The sequence below is a fragment of the Lagenorhynchus albirostris genome, chromosome 2 (genome assembly GCF_949774975.1).
Source record: "Lagenorhynchus albirostris chromosome 2, mLagAlb1.1, whole genome shotgun sequence".
Lineage (NCBI taxonomy): Eukaryota > Metazoa > Chordata > Mammalia > Artiodactyla > Delphinidae > Lagenorhynchus > Lagenorhynchus albirostris.
In genome coordinates this window covers 157245301-157264820 of record NC_083096.1, presented here as the reverse complement: position 1 = coordinate 157264820, position 19520 = coordinate 157245301, and the positions used below count along the sequence as shown (strand labels likewise).

The 19520-nt window shown below is 58.8% G+C and overlaps 1 protein-coding gene across 15 annotated transcripts in view; it reads right to left on the bottom strand.

Annotated features, from left to right (window-relative positions):
- Nucleotides 1–684: 684 nt before the first annotated feature.
- Nucleotides 685–19520, bottom strand: part of STK40 (serine/threonine kinase 40) — a 38011-nt gene continuing 19175 nt past the window's right edge. For 13 of the 15 annotated variants that reach the window (XM_060140543.1, XM_060140544.1, XM_060140532.1 and 10 more), the window contains 10 exons: nt 19367–19486; nt 17436–17521; nt 16977–17120; nt 14662–14889; nt 13821–13873; nt 7628–7743; nt 4820–4964; nt 4563–4682; nt 4021–4105; nt 1943–2624 (listed from right to left, as the gene is read on the bottom strand). In XM_060140543.1, the coding sequence (XP_059996526.1) occupies nt 2406–2624; nt 4021–4105; nt 4563–4682; nt 4820–4964; nt 7628–7743; nt 13821–13873; nt 14662–14889; nt 16977–17120; nt 17436–17521; nt 19367–19478 (1308 nt within the window). In that variant the 5' untranslated portion in view covers nt 19479–19486 and the 3' untranslated portion in view covers nt 1943–2405. Of the gene's footprint in view, nt 1822–1942; nt 2625–4020; nt 4106–4562; nt 4683–4819; nt 4965–7627; nt 7744–13820; nt 13874–14661; nt 14890–16976; nt 17121–17435; nt 17522–19366; nt 19487–19520 lie in introns of those variants that run through there. The other 2 variants (XR_009538995.1, XM_060140546.1) reach the window with 2 other exon arrangements.

Genomic DNA, 19520 nt, shown 5'->3' with positions numbered 1-19520 from the left:
GCGGGCAGTTCCCCCTTGGGCACTTGGCGGGAGGCTGGACCAATGGGGCTGGGAGACTGCTGGGAGGTTCCGGCCCCCTCCCCCATTCAAGACAGTGACGGCTGCCAGGGTGAGGGAGCGCGCGTCCAGGGCAGCTGGTGGCAGAGCCAAGAGCTACAGGAATCCTGCGTGGCCTGGCTGGGTGGGAGAGATGGAGACGCGGCGAGGAGGGTAAGAGACGACACAGGCCACGCTGGCTCCAGATCAGGAAGTTTTATTGCTGACATGCAGGAAGAGTCCCCATGTAGTACAAAAATATGACTTTATACAAACTTTTTTGTGACTTTTCCCGTTTTGCTTTTTTACAATAGGACTTCTCTCAGCGTGTGACCCCCAGTGAGGGCAGACCCAAACTCCTCTCGTTTGCTTTGCCAGAAATTAACCAGACACGTGGGCTGACCTTGGAAGGGACCAGTCTGTCTGACAGCCTTTGCAGACCTGGAGGATATTGCTTTGAAAAGGAGAAAGACCACCAGGCAAGCAGGCCCGGAGGGTCTGGGCAGGCTGCCGGACAAGGGGCTCGGGTGAGGCCCTCACGGGAGGACAGTCACAGGGGCTGGGAGCCCTGGGCCGGACTGCATTTCTACTCCTTCAGGAGACTTCTTTTTGAAATAAATATAGAAAAGAGGGCATCCCGCCCCCCGCCCCCGCCCCTCCCCACCCCAGCACGAGACCCTGGCTCTCAGCAGCTGGACGGCTGAGGCAGGCTGAGCCGGTGCTCAGGGGAGTAAGTGCTGGGCTCAGGCGGGCTCCCACGGACCCACTGAGGCAGAGGCGCGAGGCGCCCACGTGCTGGGATGGGGGCATGGGGAGGAAGGGGCGTGGGCGGCCCTGCTACTGCTGGCAAGAGGTGGCCCCATTTTTTCCAGATGGGGAAACTGAGGCACAAGGAGGTTTGGGACCTTGCCCAAGCCACTCACAGTGAGTCAGCTTTTGGGGAGGGGGCAGCTCACACCCTGGGAAACAAGGTCACACAGGCCTCTGTCACCTCCCCACTGGGGAGAAGGCAGGCAGGAAGGGCCCGAGGGCCCAGGGCTGCCTGAAGGGGAACGCTCAGCCGCTCTGAGGGGTCTGGGGAGGGCAGGCCAGGGGAAGGTCTTTGCTTGGCACTGGGCAGGGCCAAGTCCAGTGTGGGAGAGCAGGAAGGAGGGCATTCTGGTGAGAACAGCGTTTCTGGCAAGACGGGCATCCACTTCAAAATCCACTTCAAAATCTCGGCTCAAAAAGGGCAGCAGGGCTGTTCTCAAGCCAGGCTGGGCCCCCCAGTCCCTACGATTCTCCCCGCAAGCCCTGCAGCCCCCAGGAAGGACCCTGGCGCCCCTGGTGGTCTGCTGGGAGAGACACCACCTCTATTACGAGGCAGGGGCGGGAGAGGAGATGCCCCCACGGTTCTCTGAACACAGAGGAGTGAGGGGAGCGAGACGGCGTGCAAACAGGGCCGCCTGTTCACAGCTGGACCAGAGCACCCCTCACCAGCCCCCCACCAGGCACCCTTCCCATCCATGTCGGCATCACCTCAGTACCACGGTGAGGGGTGGAAGAGGAAACCAGGGCTGATGCGGGTGTACAGCACCTCAGAGAAGCTGAGATGGGAGAGAAAGAACCAAGTGTAGAAAGGCCTCCGCATCACCAGAAACAAGGAGGGACTGGTGGGCTGGAGGTGGAAGGGGACCGGCCAGAAGGGGCTTCTGAGCCTGGGGGCGAGGAGGGGGCCCATCGGGGGCTGTGGACTCCCTGCTGTCCAGCCAGGCTGGGGGCAGGGAGTGGCATGGGCCGAGCCACCTAGAGATGGGAGAGAAGTTGGTTTCAGTACAAAAATAAATACATTTGAATTCTGCTTAAGATGAGGTGACAGTTTTCCAAAACTTGGACCGAGGGGCCTGGGGTCAGAAGGGGAGGGAGGAAAACAGACTGCGAGGGGCCTGGGAGGGCGGTGGGGAGCGGGCATTCATGTTGGGAGCCAGCAGCGAGCTGCACTTTCAGCTTATGTGGACTGTGGGGGGCAGCTGCCCCCGGGGGTCAGTGGGTCGGTCGGGCCCCGGGCGGGCGGGCTCCCTCCTCCTCCCTCTCACTCAGTCCAGAGACAGCATGGTTAAAGAGACAGAGGTAGATTAAAACGTCATGATTAAAAGCAGATTAGTTATCTAGGCTTCTCAGATTAAAAAACCAAACAATCAAGCAATCATTCCAAAAGGTAGCTTCGTGGTACCTCTGCTGACCCCATGTGTGACCTGGGCTGTCCCTGCCCCGTCCCCGGTGCGGTCCAGGAGAGAGTTCAGCACTACGGGGCCCAGCCGGGCAGCCAGGCTGTCGGCTGGGGGCCGGGAAGAGGTGGTGGGTGGTGCCGGTGCCCCTGCCCGAGGCTGCTATTTCCGCAGGTAGCGCTGCGCCAGGATGGCTGCGTCCAAGGGGTTCACGGGCTGCGCGTCGTGGCCCAACCGTCGCACGGGCGGCACGCTGCCCAGCTGCCGCCTGGGCCCCCAGCTGCGGGCCTCGTGCACGGAGCTCTTCTCCTCGGCCAGCAGCAGCTGCTGCCGCATGTAGTTCTCAAACTCGTACTGGGAGCACTCCTCTGTCACCTTCGCCTGCGCAGCAGAGAGAGACCCACAGAGCCCGGCAGAGAGAGAGAGAGCGAGCGAGAGAGGCGGAAATGCAAGAGGGAAGAGCGGGGCAGTGTCAGCTGGCCGCCTCAAGGGCCTCCCTCCCTAGGCACCACACCCTTGGGCCGGATCTAGTGGCCCAGAGTGTGGGTCCCGGGAGCCCTCCAGCCAACCTGGACCTCGCCTTGCTGGCCACCCTGGGCGTCACTCAGACCTGTGATCTCCCGTAACTCACTGACCTTGGAAGAGGTCCCTCAGAAGGCTTAGTGTCCCACCCACCTCCGTGAAATGGGGCAGTAGTCTCCCCTCACGGAGGCTCTCGAGGGACCGGGACAGGTATAGTGTTAAGAGAGCGGCCTGGGGCTGGGGTGCTAGCACCTGGGCAGCCCTGTTTCTCCGTCTTGTCCCAGGCTGAGCCCCCTGGGACAGCCCAGGCACAGTCACAAACTGAAGTGGGCGGTGCCTGTGCTCATCATCAGGGGGGAGAGCAGGGCTGTGGACTCAGACTTGGGTTCAAGGCTCAGCCACTGCTTCCAAGCTGTGCGACTTGGGGACAATTACCTCTCTGAACCCGTTTCCTCTTTAGTGAAATGAGATAAGAACACAGGACACATAGGCCTGTAGTGTGGATTGAATGAGGCGTACTGGGGGGGCACTCACTACATGCTAGTGATGATTATTTTTAGCTGCTGAACAGCCGTGGGAGGGGGTGGGAGCTGGGGGGCAGGGCCTGGAACTCTCTCTTCGAGGGCCAAGAGGCTCTGCTGTAGTCCCAGGCTGGCTCCGTCCGGTCCTTCCTGCCCAGTGCTTGCTGTGGGACTCCAGGGTGGCCCAGAGAGGGAGGGTCCTTACAGTTGCCCTCCCCAGGCTCGGCCAAGCCCTGCCCTCCAGGACGCACCCTAAGATCACCCGCTAGCTGCTGCCTTGCGCCCTGGTCTCCGCCCTGACCCCGGGCCCAGCACTTTCTCCAGTGCAGGCAACAGGGGAGGAGAGAAAACTGGGAGAAAATGAATCATCTGAAAAACTAAAAGCAGGAAGGGCAAGAGAGAACGCTGTGAGTCAGATGGGCAGACCAGTGTGACCGTTTAAAGGGCCGGCATATGGCAGACCCAGGGCCTGGGCAGGAAGAGGAAACCGAGGGAGGGCCAGGCTGAGCTGCCGTGAGGCCTCCCCACCGTGGGGCCTCCTCCTCGACTGCCTCACAGCCCTTCTCTCAGGCCACGGAACTGCCAGCTGAGCCAGACCCAAGGCAGGCCCCAGGCAGCTCAGGCTGAGGACTTAGGCCTGTCTTTCCCAGCTCCAAGGGCTGGGGAGAGGCCAAGGAGGCCCTGGCTGGGAAAGGGGCCGAGGGGGCCCTGCAGCCCTGCCCTCCCCAACTCACCTCCTGGGAGCTGTCTGCGTTGCTCATTTGGTCATCGATGTCAGGAACCACCTGCAAAGGCCCGCTCAGAGAGGACAGGGACTGCCTGCAGAGGAGGCAGGTAAGTCAGGCTGGCTCCAGGTATATAGATACATATATATATAAATACACACACACACACACACACATTGGCCACGAGGCTTGTGGGATACTAGTTCCCTGACGAGGGATTGAACCCAGGCCCTTGGCAGTGAAAGCGCAGAGTCCTAACCACTGGACTGCCTGGGAATTCCCTCACCCAATAAATGGGGGACCATTTCCACCTCGCAGGCTGTGGTGAGAACTCAGTGAGATAACACCCATCCCATAGTTGGCATGGACTGGCATGCAGGAGGTGCTCAACGCTGAGTTCTGCCTGCACCCTCCCAACCCTGCCTATCAGGAGAATCTGGAGATCTGACTCTGACTGGAGGAGAAACGGGCCCAACCTCAGGCTACTTTTCTGGGGGGGCAGGACAGTTCCTACAGGTGGGCAGAACCCGGCCTTGCCCCTGCCCACTCACCAAGACGCAATGATGGCACTGAGGGCCTCCAGGACGTCGGCAGCAGCCAGGCGCTGCTGGGGGTCGAGGACTAGCAGTTTCCGGATGAGACACACGGTGTTCTCAGAAACCCGTCCGTCCCTGATGCAGGAGAGAAAGAGGGAGAGGCTCAGGCGGGGTGGGCTGGTGCTGGGTCTTGGACCCAGGACTCTAAGCCTCACTGTGTTGTTTCCAGCCCTCAAGCCTGAAGGGCTGGACTCCAGGGAGGGAGGACTCACTCGGGGATGGTGTACTCGGCGGCCTTGATCTTGCGGAAGAGCTCCTGCGGGATGCTGTCGTAGAAGGGGAACTGGCCGTAGAGCATGGTGAAGAGCACCACGCCCAGGGCCCACATGTCGCTCGGCTTGCCCCGGTACGGCCGGCCTGCAGGGCACACGGACACACGCACACTCAGCCCAGGGCTGGTGGAGAACGGCCCTGGCACTCCCTCGGCTAACTGGCTTCGCGCCTGAAGTCCCACCCACAGGACCCCTCCGCCTTGGCACCCTCACTTCCAGTCAACCCCCGCCCCATGCGTCCTCCCAGAGCAAAGCCGCACGGGCCCAGTCCTTGAGCTTCCGCCATGCTCGTTCCTCCTCCGCTCCTCAGGCTGGTTCCCGCTCGTGCTCTGGAGACCCAGCTCCACAGGGGGATGCCCCGCCTTGGCGTGACCCCTGAGGGGAAGGGGTCACACCTGGCCTTGTGCAGCCCACCCTCCTGGGCACATTTCACGCCTCCTCCTCACAGCACCAGCCCTGCTCTACTGACTGCCAGCTCTCGGGCGCTGGTCCGGCCTCTGCAGCAGACGAGCTCTCCCAGGAGCTCTAACTCTCGCAGGAGCTTTCCCTGAGCTTTGACTTTTGAGGGGACAGTGAACTTCAAGCTTTCCTTTTGGTAATGACGATGCCAGCTACGGTTTATTGAGCCAGACACTGGGTTATGGCCTTATTTAATCCCACAGGGACCTAGTGAAGTAGGGGCTATTATCATCCCGATTTTATAGATCAGAAAATAGAGGCCCAGAGAGGTCAGTGCCTCTCCCGAGGTCACACAGGTATTAACAGACTGTGAACTGTGAGGGCAAGGCCATGGCTGCCGTTTCACAGCTCCATGCCCGCTGCTGAGGCCTGTGCTTGGCACACAGTCAATGAAAGGCAGACCTGGGATCCAAACCCGCTTGAGCCCCCCCACGTCATCCTCTTAACAATGCAGGGAGGCAGGACTGTTTTCAGCTTTTAACCCACAAGGAGACTGAGGCTCAGAGAGGGGGGGTGAGGGCCAAAGTCACACAGCTGGGTATTAACAAGGCCAGTCCCAGAGCCTGGGTCTCTGGTCTCCCAGTCCAGGTCTCTTTCTGATGCAGGGGGTTCCTCTGTTTCATCCTTCAAGACTGGCATGAGTCTGGACGAGCCAGAGAGAGAGGCCGAGGGCAGCAGGTGGGAGCGACTGCACGTGGAGGCCACCCCAGCCTGGTACTGCTGAGGAGGCCTGACCAGAGGCAGCCCATCCACCCCCAGGCCTGCATACAGTCACAGACCGCACCTCTGACACAGCTCTGGCTCTGTCAACTACAGGGATGCTTTCGGGACTCTCAGGGAGGGTATCCAGGCCGGGCTGGGCTGGTGGGGGAGGGGTGCTCAGGGAGTTGGGATGCACCCCTGGCACCCAGATCCTTCTAGCAGAGGCCACAGGGACTCCACCCAAAATCCCCAGGCCTGGAGAGTGGCACCACTGCCCTCTGCAGAGGTAGCCCTGGGAGAGGCCTGATGCTCCAGCAGAACCCTCAGCTGGGAGAAGGCCTCCAAGGAGATCGCAAATGCTCGTGGCAAGTTAGAGCAGCCTGCTCCACAGGAAGACACGTGACAACTCGGGAAGAGGCTGCTTCTGCCCCTGTGAGGAGGGAGGCACACGTGTGAGTGCTGGGGTAATGGGCCTGTAGACAACCCTGAAACCTTCGCATCGCAGGGATGGGAGCGGATGAGAGCCCTTGGTCCCTGGAGGGATCGGGACAGAGAGACGGACCCCAATGTGGCAGAGGACAAGCAAGAAAGGGAAGAAAGCCTACGGTGAGACAGAAGCGTGGGCTCGGGCCGGAGGCAGCCCTGGGATGGAGCCTCCTGCTTTTCTGGTTACTGTCAGCTGTGACTTTGAACAAGGGGTCTGATCTCTCTGAGCCTCAATTTTCCCATCTGTAAAAATTTTCCCTCACAGGGCAGCTCTGTGGTTTTATACAGATGATGCCTGTCACACGCTCAGTACAGCACCCAGCACTAACAGCTCATCAGAAGGTGAGAGCTGCATAATTGACTTATTTGTGCATTACCTGTCTCAGCCCCACTAGAAAGTCAGCTCACCATCCATGGAGGCAGGATGTTTGTCTGACTGTTCACTGCTGTATCCAAAGTGTCTAGAACAGAGCCCCGTACATGGCAGGCCCTCGGTAAATACCAGCAGAATGAATGAATGAATGAACAAACAAAGGGAGTGATATCTTTGAAATGCAAGTCTCATCACGGTAGCCTCAGTGAAGACCTTTTCAGCGGCGTCCTCTCGCGCTTGAATTAAAGGATGGCGTTTCTCGACAGGGCCTCCATTAGGCCTTGCGCGGCTGGACCCCCACCCACCTCTCTGGCCTCCCCTGAACTCTCTGAGCGGCAGCCTCAGGGGCCTTCTGTGGTTCCTCAGCTGTGTGGCGCCACCGTCGCCCAGTCACACCCCTCGTGGGCTCCTATTTATTCTCACCACCTCAGCTCGGACGCCGCTTCCCTGGGGAGGGGCTTCAAGCGCCCATTCTTCATGCTCACAAAAATCACGTTTCTTTCCTTCCAAGCACTAATCTCAGAGAGTAACGAGTGTAATGATTACCATCTTCTTCCTCCACGGGACCCCACATTTTGTACCTGGAGGGACAGTACTGGTTTGGGCCACCACTGAAGCCCAGCACCTAGCCCGGGGCACACCCATAGATAGTTTGTTGACTGAATGAACGGCTGCAGAGCCCGGCTGTGTGAGGCCCCAGGGCCTGCTGCCTGGCGGCCTGCACATACCGCTGAGCACGTCTGGACTGATGTAGGCGGGGCTCCCCCTCTGGTCCTTCAGCAGGTCCCCCTCGCTCACGAGATGCTTCCCGAGGCAGAAGTTGGTAATGGTTATCCGATGAGTTCTGGGGGCGGGGGGCAGAGAGTGAACAAACCTCGGTGTTTGTACCCACGGGCGCCCCAGCTGTCCCCACCTCTCGTCCAAGGAGCAGAGGAATCACACCCACGTCCTTTTCTTCTCCATTGGCCCTCCCGGCCTCCCCATAGCCGCGTGAGGAGTGCCACTGGGGGTGCTGACACAGGCCAGTCACCCTTGGTTGCCACCTGCTGAGCTGTCCCCGCAGGGATCTGAGTCACTCTGACCAGGGGGCCCCAGGGTGCTCCCCTGACCCTGCGCCCTGGCTGAGTCACTCTGACCAGGGTGCCCCAGGGTGCTCCCCTGGACCTGCGCCCTGGCTGAGTCTTGGGGCTACAGCTTAGGGCTTGGAAGAACTGCAGAGATTTCCTCAATCTCCACACACATAGTATCTACTAGTAGACTGGAAGGAACTGGAGACCAAGTCTGGTTCCCTCATTTACACAGGAGGAAGAGGAAGCCCAGCAGAGTCTTGGAGGCCTTCCTTGAGTGCCTCCCTTCAGTCCCCCAGTGCTGATGCCTTTGGTCATCACTTTTATTACTATCGCAGCAGCACCAACAGTACTAAAAACTAATGCTGGGTCTTCCCTGGTGGCGCAGTGGTTAAGAATCCACCTGCCAATGCAGGGGACACGGGTTCGAGCCCTGGTCTGGGAAGATCCCACATGCCGTGGGGCAACTAAGCCCGTGCACCACAACTACTGAGCCTGAACTCTAGAGCCCGCGAACCACAACTATGGAGCCTGTGCCCAACTACTGAGCCTGCGCTCCAGAGCCCGCGAGCCACCACTACTGAAGCCCGCGTGCTTAGAGCCCATGCTCCGCACCAAGAGAAGCCACCGCAGTGAGAAGCCCGTGCACCACAGCGAAGAGTAGTCCCCACTCGCCGCAACTAGAGAAAGCCCACGTGCAGCAAAGAAGACCCAATGAAGCCAAAAAAATAAATAAATTAAAAAAAAAAAAAGGAAAAGGAAAGAAAGTTTAAAAACACCCCGAGGGGCTTCCCTGGTGGCGCAGTGGTTGAGAGTCCACCTGCCGATGCAGGGGACACGGGTTCGTGCCACGGTCCAGGAAGATCCCACATGCCACGGAGTGGCTGGGCCTGCGCATCCGGAGCCTGTGCTCCGCAACGGGAGAGGCCACGGTAGTGAGAGGCCCGCGTACCGCAAAAAAAAAAAAAAAACCCGAAAAACCTAATGCTTAGTAAGTGCAGACCCTGGCTTAAGTGCCCGACGGGGACTGTTTCATTCACCCCTCACAACGGCCTACAAGGGAGACTTTCTCATGGCCCATTTCACAGATGATGCAATTAGGACACAGAGAAGTGCAGAGACTTGCCCAGGGTCACACAGCTAGTGAGGAGTGGAGCAGGATCCCACCCAGGTCTGTCTGACCTTCGACTCCGCACTCTGAGTGACACCAGTGGGGTGCCCACTGGGTCCCGGGACAATGCCCAGCACCTGGCTTTCCCTTCCGTTCCACCCAAGCTGACTCCCCCCTTGTCTTGTACAGCAGACTCTGCACTGGCTAGAAAACCACAGATCCCCCATCTGAGAGAGCCGTGGTGAGAGCAGCTTTGGGTTCCAGTCCTTTCTAGGAGGCTCACAATGAGAACAAAAACCGGCCCAGAGAGGATGCCGTATGCCACCCCTGGGGACGTGGGGTGAGGGTGCAGAGCCTCCTCGGCCTGTGCTGGGGGGCACAGGGAGGAAGGGCCCCTCTGCCGTGTCAGCCGGCTGGCTGGGCGGAGAAGCCTGGGAGGACGGCACGAAGGGAAGCGCCACGAGGGGCCTCGGGCGGCCTCTCCGTAGAAGGGCCTCCAGGGGGAGAAGAGGTTGGCTCAGAGGCACAGGTGTGTGCGGCTGCGCTCACGAGGCGCCGAGAGCCCTTCAGCTTTCTTGGGGAATTCTGCGGGCAAGGGCTTGGTGCAAAACAAAGGCCAGTCTGTCCCCGGCGTTCCAAATGGAAACGCTGGCCCTTGCCTTCCGTACAGGCCTGCCCTGGCAGATGCCACGGAAACCTGCCTGGTGGCCCCCAGGGCAGTTAGAGTCTGAGAGGGCAGGCGAAGGGTCTCCGGCAAGGATCACGTCAAGAAGTGGGCTGCTCCCACTCAGAACCGCCCATGTCGCTGAATACGGCCTGCTCAGGCCTCCTGTCCATGAGGGCCCCACAGAGCAGACGCACTGCATTTTCTCGCCTGGTCAGAGCTGGCCACGGCAGCTGGAGGCCTGAGACACTGGGAGGAGGACCGCTCAGGGGAGAGTCTGGTGGGCTTGGGAGTCAGATCCCCGGGTTCTAGTCCTGGCTCTGTCACTTCCTGGCTGTGTGTGTGATCTTGGTCATGTTATTTAATCTCTGTTAAACCTCAATTTCCTCATCTGTAAAACGGAAAACATTAGCACCTAACTCCCAGGGCTGTGTTAGGATTTAACAAGATAAGAAGATAATCCCAGGGAAAGCACTGAATCCAGGGCTTGGCAAGCAGTGACTGATTACTACGGGCCAGCTCGGATTATATCTCCTCCTCAGACGGTGGGCACAGCTGGTGGGGGTTACCAGTGGACACCCCAGGGAAGACAGCGTGCTGAGGTCGCGGGTGAGAGGAGCCACCCTGTGACGACAGGCCCTGGAGCACACGTGCCCGCGCGCTGGCCTTCCACTCCACTCTGCCAGCAGGACCTGCCAGCCCTCTGCCCGTGGGGCTCGAGAAAAGCTCGGCCGAGACTCTGCAGGGTGGGCGGCAGGACCGGGTTGGAGCCTCTCCCACAGGAAACCGCACGGTCAGCTGCCAGCCCTCCCGAAGCCTGGCGATGCTCCCTGCCCACCACCATTGCCCCAGTCGGCGCGGTGCACAGATCCCCGGGAGTCCAGACCCCCCAAGCTGGTCCTGGCAGGAGGGGCAAGGGCAGCAGGGGTGCAAGGAGAGAGCTCCGCGTCAGGAGGGCCCGCTCAGTGAGTCACTCTTCAGCTACGGCCCTCTGGGCTACCACAGTGTGTCTGCTTTTCTAGGAACTGGGCATGCAACGTGCCCATGCGGAGAGAAAGGACGGAGAAAGAACCCACAGCCAACCTCAAAAGGGGATTTCAGATGGCAACCCTTGCTCTTTATCCACAGCAGGGGAACTTGCTGTAGCAGCTGCCTTGCAAACCCTTCTCCCTGTTTCCCTCCCTGGGAGCGCTCTGTCCTGCTGGGAGCCTCCAGCTCATCTGCTGCCTCTCCAGCTGGACTCAGGGCCTGGCCTGATGGGCAGGAAGGGGCTGGAGCTCCTCCAGGTCCACCCTTGACTTCGCAAGGATGAAAGCGAGGCCCCAAGAGGGGAGGGGTGTGCGCGTGGACACATGGGAGCAGGCACTGGGCGGCCAGCGTGGGTCCCTGCAGCACACCCGGCGCCTTCCTAGCACCCGTGACTCAAGTGAGAGGCGGCCAGAACCTCTGTCTGCCCGAGACAGACAGGGGATGATATGGTTAAAGGATGTGCAGCCAAGACCCAGGGTCTGAATGAGGTGTGGGTGCTCTGCGATCCCAGGGAAACACACCCATGCGTGCACATGCACGCACACAGACACAGACACACACACGCACGGACACTCATGGAAGAGCTGCTATAGCTACCCTGGCGTTACTCAAGAGACGTGTCATCCTCGGACTACATTCCCAGAACCTGGGGGGGGGCCTGGGGAAGTGGGAGCCAGAAGCTAAGCCGCCACAGAGACAAGGAGGCCTGGGGTGCTGGCCTGGGTAGCAGCGCAGGAGCCCCTGATGGTGCATGCCCATAAGCACCCTCGGGATGCTCGCTCAGGGCCAATGAGTGGCTGCATGGAAGCCCGGGAGACCATGGGCTCTGCAGCCAGACGGACTTTGTGAACCGTGAGCCTGCAGCCCAGAGTGGGATGGTGACTGGCCCAACATCCCACGGAAGGCCAGGACCTGAGTCTCCCGACATGAAGACAATACGCTCTCAGGGCCAGGATGGTCTGCACTTTCCGACACCTCCTCTCCTTGTGCAGTTCAGAGCTGGGGCTGGGGTGCCTCGGGACCTGGCCACTGGCATCCTCGTCGGCCACTCACCACACAGCAGGCCTCATCTCCCGAGGGAGCGAGCATACAGGCCCTGCAGGCCTGGCTGGCTAGCACAGGGTGCGCTTATGAGGGGCAGTCTCTGCAGGAAGGCATAATCATCTCTGCTTTCACAGATGAGGACACGGAAGCTCAGAGGAGTGCTTGGTACCACAGCAGCTTCTCAACACATGAATGGCTTAATCAACAGGTGAATAATCAAAGGAACGAGTGCTCACGGTCTCAAGGGTAATTAAGAGGCAGTGCTGTGCTGTGAGCCAGGTCTGACCCCCCAGGGCCCACTCTTCCCTGGCTTTCTTAACTCTCTCTCGGCTGGTCAAGGGTTCAAGCAGCCCTGGAACTCCTGTTTCTTTCCCTCCTCCCCATGCAGCACGACAGGACCAGGTTTTAACCACTTCACTTTTCTCAAGCAGGCAAATCTTTTTTCTTTTTTTCTTTTTTTTTGCGGTACGTGGGCCTCTCACCACTGCGGCCCCTCCCGCCGCGGAGCACAGGCTCTGGACGCGCAGGCCCAGCGGCCACGGCTCACGGGCCCAGCAGCTCCGCGGCACGTGGGATCCTCCTGGACCGGGGCACGAACCCACGCCCCCCGCATCGGTAGGTGAACTCGCAACCACTGCGCCACCAGGGAAGCCCCAAGCAGGCAAATCTTTACTCATCCTTCACGAACTGACTGAGATGGCTAGAGTCTCTGCTCCCTCCGTCCTCTGCACATTGGCCCTCATACAGTGATAGCTGCCCTCCAGTCGCCCCCAGGTGGCAAGCTCTGGGAGACTGTCTGCAGCACCAGTGCCGGGTGGGGCTGGGGACGTGCCGAGCGCTGAGGGGCAGCAGCATCTTCCCAGTGGCATCTTGGGCTGGCACTGCAGGGTCGGGTGCCCCATGCCCCTCCCCAGAGCTCCTTCTCAGGGATAGTGGGCCCAGGCCCCTCCAGGGCGGCAACCGCGTTATGGAACAAATCCCCACCACACCACTTCTGCCGTGAGGCGTGGGCTGCCTGCCATTTGCAAGCCCTCTGACCCACTTTCACACCGGGAGGTGAGAGAGAGGTGAGGGTGAGAGGCCCAGGGAGAGCGGGTGGGAGGTGTGCCCTTCCCGGCCCTGCACTGCTAGGATCTTGGTGACACACAGGGTGGGCTCTCCTCCCATCGGTCCTGGGACCCTGCATGGTTGGTGTCCCTCTACCACTGCCCCAGATCACTCAGAAGGGGCCCAGACCCTCTGCCTGAGTGGGGTGACAGCCTGAGGCAGGAGCCTCATGTGATCTCCCTCTGCCACTGGCTCACCGAGGATGCTGGGGTGAGCCGCCCAGATCCCCTCCAATATCGAGGTGCTCTCTCCCTGCTGCTGGGAATGTTGGCTTCTGACCACTCACAGCTGTGTCCTTTTCCAGGAAGTCCTCTCAGCCAAAGGAAGCTGCCTTGCCCAAAGCTATGCCCCCGGGAGCAGCCTGCATTCAGTGGCTGGTCACAGTCGGGATACAGGGCCACACGGACTTGATTTGGGGCATCTGAAGGGCCACCTGGCTTTCCAGGCTGAGGCCCCGTCGTGACTGCCCAGAGTTTAGCTTCTCCCTCAGCCCAATCCTGCCCCCTTCTCCCTGAGAGCGCGCCTCAGTAAACTTCCTGCACGCACATCTCAGAGTCCATTCCCTGGGAACCTGACCCACAACAAAGCCTGTTTTGCTCATCTGCCATTCTGTCATTCTGTCACCTATTGGTCTATTTTTTACAGTCATTTACTGTGCACCCACTGGCTATGACAAATGAATGGACCAGGGGGACTGAAGTCCTTCCCAGAGCTCCCTTTCTGTGGCCTTTAAGGCTCCCCTTCTTAGCAATCACCATATTAAGAGAGAAGCAAGCACCCCGTCCCCTGGCCCCATGAGTCAGAATCCCCATGGGACGCTGCAGGGCTCTGGGCAGCTGCAGCACGTAGCCTGTCCCAACCCCGAGGTTACATCATGAAAGAAGAAAAGCGAAGCTTACCTCTTATTGAGCACCATGTTCCCAAGCTTCAGGTCTCTGTGCACAATGTTTTTCTGGAAAACAACAGGCACACGGTCTGCACTGTGAAGATGAGAGCCAGGGTCGGCCCAGCCTGTAAGAGGTGGGCTCTCCAGGTGTTGGGGAAGACATGTCTCTTTAGGCTTGGGCCTTGGCTTGCAAGCCACAGACAGATCCGGACCACTTAGGGCCTCGTTAACCATGCGGACGAACTGGGTAACGTGCGAGCCCAGGCAGTCTCTGCCCCACACAGGGTGTTTACCCCAGCTCTTTCTCCCCTTAGGGCAGCAGCCAATGGAGAAAACCACTCCTCTCTCTGCCTCTACCAAACATCCCACCAAAAAACCAAGAACCAAAAAAGCAACGAAAAAATCCCAAGCACCTGCCTAGATCTGGGGTCAGAGATGAATTCTCATGGTTCTGATGACCAAGTACTGCAGGCTCGGCCCACAGAAGCTGTGTGTCTGGAGGAGGCCCAGGCTCTCCTAACCTGTGCCTCGGGGTTCCCGACACCCCCAGCGCTAGGAAGAGCTCAGAGACAGGCTGTGGCTGCACCCAGTGGGTAGCTCCCACTTAGCCTCGACTGCTGGGGCATTTCTGCGCGGGGCTCTGCTGGGCTGCCCGCACCTCCCCAGGGCCGTGGGCTGAGGTCTGTAGCACCGTGTCCTCAGGTGTGCGTGTCATCCGGCCACTTTCCTTCTGGATGTTCCCAGCTGCAAAGCACACCTGGGTGAGGGTGGGACAGAGCTGCTTCCGCTGAGCAGCAGCAAGAAGGGCGGCTTTCCATGGAGAGGAGGTGGGAGCCGCAGGGGCGGAGCCTCACCTGGTGCAGGGCCTCCACCACGCGCACCACGTCGTAGAAGATGACCACGGTCTCCCGCTCGCTGAGCCTCTTCTCCTTGATGACGTAGTGCTGCAGGTTGATCAGGTCGGCGGTCTTGTCGCTGAAGTCGTGTGCGCAGAGGCAGTCGAGGACGAGGCAGATGCGCTTCTTCATTTTCTTAACCATTCGGCTGGATTCTGCGTCCTCAACAATTTCACAGGTGCGGTCCTGGGAGGAAGGGGGCAGACCAGGGCTTGGCTGGGGGCCCGCCAGGGCCAGGGGCTTGGGGCTCTCTTCTGGAGCCTGGAACAAGACTGCACGTGTGAGAGCGGCGGAGGCCTGAGCTCTGGGGAGCATGGCCCATGGGCCGCTCAGCACCGCCCTGCTTCCCCCGTACCAGGCCCAGCCAGTGGCTCGGGGTGAAGCAGCTCAGGTTCAGACTTCATGCTTTGATCCTACTGCAAAGCGTTTGGATCAGGGCTGGGCACTGAAAGCCGAAGGGCCCCCTGAGCTCAGTGTGCAGGCAGCACACTCAGGGCTCCGGGGCATCCTCCCCTCCTGGCACTCCCAGGGATTCTGGCAATGACCGATGTAAACTTCCTTCCAGTGTCCAAGATGGGGGAAGCTAAGTGTCGTGCGCGTCCAAGACAACTGCTGCGTCCCGTGCACGCAGGACTTCCGGGAAGCTGTGTAACGGTGGTTAAGAGTACGGCTCTGGCCCCTGACGGCTGAGGTCACGCCCTGGCTCCACCTTGTCCTAGCTGCGGGACCTGGGGCGGCTCACCTAAGCTCTCCAACCCGGGTTCCTTGTGTGTGAAAGGGAGCCAGCAACCCCTACCTCACCGGTTGCTGAGAGAAAAGACAACCATGCCAAGTGCTTAGTAAGCACCTGGACTTGGTATCGGTAAGCCAGGGCTCGGTAAGCGGGCACCACTACCAACCCCAAGGTTGGCAGTTCCGGACCCATTTTCCTTGCTGAAAAGGTATTTCGAGTAAGAGAAAACACAGGTGCAACATGAGGACTTTGATCCTCCCAGCTTGAGGAGGCCCTTGGTGCCAGCCCCAGCAGACTGGGGGACTCCTGGGGACTGAACGCCACATTTCTCCTCAAGAGCAGGGTCATACTCTCATCCTCTCTTCCCCTGAGGCCCAGCACAGTGTCTGGCACACAGAGGACTCTAGAAACACCTCTAATCGCTCCGGTTCTCTTATCCAAAATGATATACACCAGGGCCAAGCTCTGGAAGCTACCAGAGATGAAATACTAAGAAATCATAATCACCCCAGATTTGATTTCATGTTTAAGGGACACTCTAAATTTCAGAGGTGCCTCTCATTGCACATCTAAGAATAAAGACCTCGGTGGGATCTATGTGTGGGGCTGGGAGGCATTTTCCCCTTATTTTCCCTCAAGAAACCAAGCTGACAAGGAGTTCTTATTGCCTGATATAACAACGGTGATGAGCACGTATGTCCCGGGACAGCTCGGTGCTTTATACCCTCTCATTCACCTTCCCACCACCATACGTGGTAGGCACGGTTATCATTGCTCTCATTTTGCACATGAGGAATCTGAGGCTTAGGAAGTGACTTGTTCGAGGTCACACCACCTGAATCCAGGACTGCCCGCTCCAAAACCTGTGCGCCCTCCCTGACACCAGGCTGCCTCTAGCGTACCAGGTCCATCCAAGCATGAGTGGGCCTGGCCAGCGCATCTGGCTGAGGGCGGTGCAGAAGCTCCACGGGGGCCTCAGCAGGAACCCTCCCCCACCCTCCAGCATTCTGAACCTGGTTCTTCATTTCTGGAGACGCAATTTCAGTTCTGTCCCGGGCATGGCTCTTTTCAGAGTACCAGTCGCCAATCAGCACCTTTGCTAACGGACCTGGAACATCTGAGTATGGGGTTCAGGGACCCTTGCCAGAGAAGCTGAAATGCCTGGGCAGGCAGAAGGACTGGTACCAAAGGCAACTGTGGAGATCCACAGTGCCCCGGCGCCCATCCTTCTTCATTGCCCTCCCTTCCACCCTGGCCTGGCTGATTCCTGACAACACAGCTAGAAAGAGCCCGTGTCTTTAAATAACTTCATACTTTCCTCTTTTCTTGGAAAAGCGGCTCTTCAAAGAAAGCCTGCAAGCTGCAAACCGGGTGCACTCCCGCTAGGCTGCCACCATCAGAGCAGGAGCTCGCTGGCCCAGCCAGACCTCCAGGCCACCCGCCAGAAGTCCCGCCACTCCGCATGCAGGAAGACTGGGGGGTCCTGTGATGTGGCCCCAGCAGTGCCAGCCGGGGTGGGGACGGGAGAGGCGCCACTCACCTGGAAGAGCCCGTGGTGGTGAACCACCCCATCCTGCGTGTGGAGGAGGGAGAGCAGGGAGTACTCGGTGTGCAACAGCATCTTGCCTTGCCTCTCCTCTTGGCTTTCTATTCCTTGGTCGCCCCTCTCCTCAAGTGTAAGGATCTTCAGGAAGGCACACACACAAAAACAAAACCCCACAACCCTTACTTCTCCAAGCAGAGTGACTAGAACAGGAGGAGCAGGGTTTCACGTCCTCCCACGCAACCGTGGCACACGCACACCCACACGTGCGTGGACGAAGTGAAACGGTCTTTCCCAATGTGACAGCAAAATGACATAAGCACAGACAGGGCTCCCCGGGAAGAAGTGCACTGCTCTTGTTCACAAGTGGTGCAGAAGAAGGTGGGAGGAGGGAGAAGCCGGGCTGGTAGAACGTCCCGGGGGTCCCCAGCCCCTCACGCCTGGTGCCTCACTTACCTTCAGCTGATAGAAGTCATCCGTGCCATCTTTCCTCGCCAAACACTGCACGATGCTTGGCACTGGTGAGTTGCCCAGACGGGGACCTATGGCACAGACAGCCGCTGGCTTACTTCTCAGTAGCCTTGTCTACCATGGCGCCGTGGGGCGCTGTGCCACCACGTGGGCTTTTGGCTGGATCTTCTCTCCTGGAGGGCACCGAGCTCAGGGTCTCCCCTCCAAAACTGGAGCGGTGCGCGCGCTGCCTGAGTACACCTGGCCTTTACAGGCGCACTTCTCAAGAGGGGCTCTCAACACGGGGCGCGTGCTGGAATCACCGAGGAGTATGTGTTAAAGCAGAGATCCCAGCTGCAACCTGGGCCCTCTGAATCAGCAACTCCAGGGTGAGGAGCCAGGAAACTGTCCCTTTAACAGGTTCCCCTGGCGGTCTGATACAGCCACGTATCAGCTTTGGGGAACTTCTGTACTTTTAGAGATGCACGCGGCTTGATGTCCTGTGACAGCACCCGGAGCTTTCAGAGCATAAATCAGGTAATGTCACGGTGTCAATGCACTGCTAAAAACCCTTAACAGCACTCCACTGCTTTTAACGTGCAATCAAAATTCCTCTTTTTGGCCTCCAAGGTCTCGCATGATTTGGTTCCTGTCCAGCTTTCAACTGATCACGTTTCCTCACCCCTCCTCACCATACTCCAGCTATGCTGGACTCTTCATTCCTGAGATGTTGAGCCCTTCCCTGCTTCTGGGCCTTTGCACCTGCTGTTCCTTCTGTCTGGAATGCTTTTCCCCTGCTTTTCACATGGCTGCTCCTTCTTATCCTTGGCTATCAGAGCAACTGTCACTTCCTCATACAGAACCTTCCTTGTCTACACTCTCTCTAGACCCTTCTTCCTCTCACACCATCTTGTTTACTTCCTTCAAGGCCCTTACCCCTCCCCCCACCCCCATGATGATCTCGTATGTTGTTTACTCTCGGTTTCTTTTTCTAACTAGAATGTTAAGTTCTGTGAGGGCAGGAACTTGTCTTTTTTTTTTTTTTAACTTAATGGTCTTTATTTTTAGCTTTAGAGTGTGTCTCTCTGTGTCTCCAACCAACTGTCCTGCCCAATGCCCAATTCTCTTTTTTGGCCGCACCCTGCAGCATGCAGGGTTTTAGTAGTTCCCCAACCAGGGATCAAACCCGCGCCCCCTGAAGTGGAAGCGTGGAGCCCCAACCACTGGACCGCCAGGAAACTCCCCAGGAACTTGTCTGTCTTAATCACTGCTGCGTCCCTGACAAACAGCACAGGCCCAGCAGGTAGCAGGCTCCATGAACTGTTTGCTGAGTGACTGGAACTGGAGCTATCCTGTACTCGTAAGTCCAAGATGCTGTCCCAAAGCAAAAGTCACACCTAGTCTCTGGCTGCTAGGAGAGCTGGGGTCCTCAGCTGCAACCCTACACATGCAGTCTAGACTTGCTGGGCTTCAAACTTCATGCAGAAAGGCCCCGCTGCTCCTCCAGACCACTGGGAACACCCAGTTCTACAGGATTTCGGGGCCAAATCTGTAAGAAGTTTGCAGCTGTACCAAGCACTTTGTGAACTTAGCTGTGCCCTCCAAGAATGGTCCAAGAAGTGCCTTGGACGATGTACCCTGGGTTCTAAGGCAGCTTATCTGCTTCCTGTGGGTGATGTCCTGGGGCCACACATAGGATTCTCTGGGGGAAGAGGCAGTCTATCTCTCAGCTGACATTAATCTAAGGCTGGCGCGGCTACAACAGAAACAACTCTTGGTGCAGAGCGACCTTCCCCTCTCATCAACAGACTCCATTTAAAGTGGCCGAGGGTTGGTCAGGCTCCCACGCTGGGGTGTTCGAGGCGCTGCACCCTGCGTGTCTGCAGGTCACACTGTGCTGCCCCGGCACCCCACTCACCCGGCCGTCAGAGGCTTACCCAGGATGAATGGTCCAGCTCTCTTTGCATTATTTCCAGAAATCCCACTTCCTAGAGCCTTCGCCCTGGCCGACGTTTCCCCAGCTCCTCTGTCTGATGCTCTCCGCTTCATTCTCGGCTCTAGACGAGACAGAAAAGAGCCTTCTCACTGAGC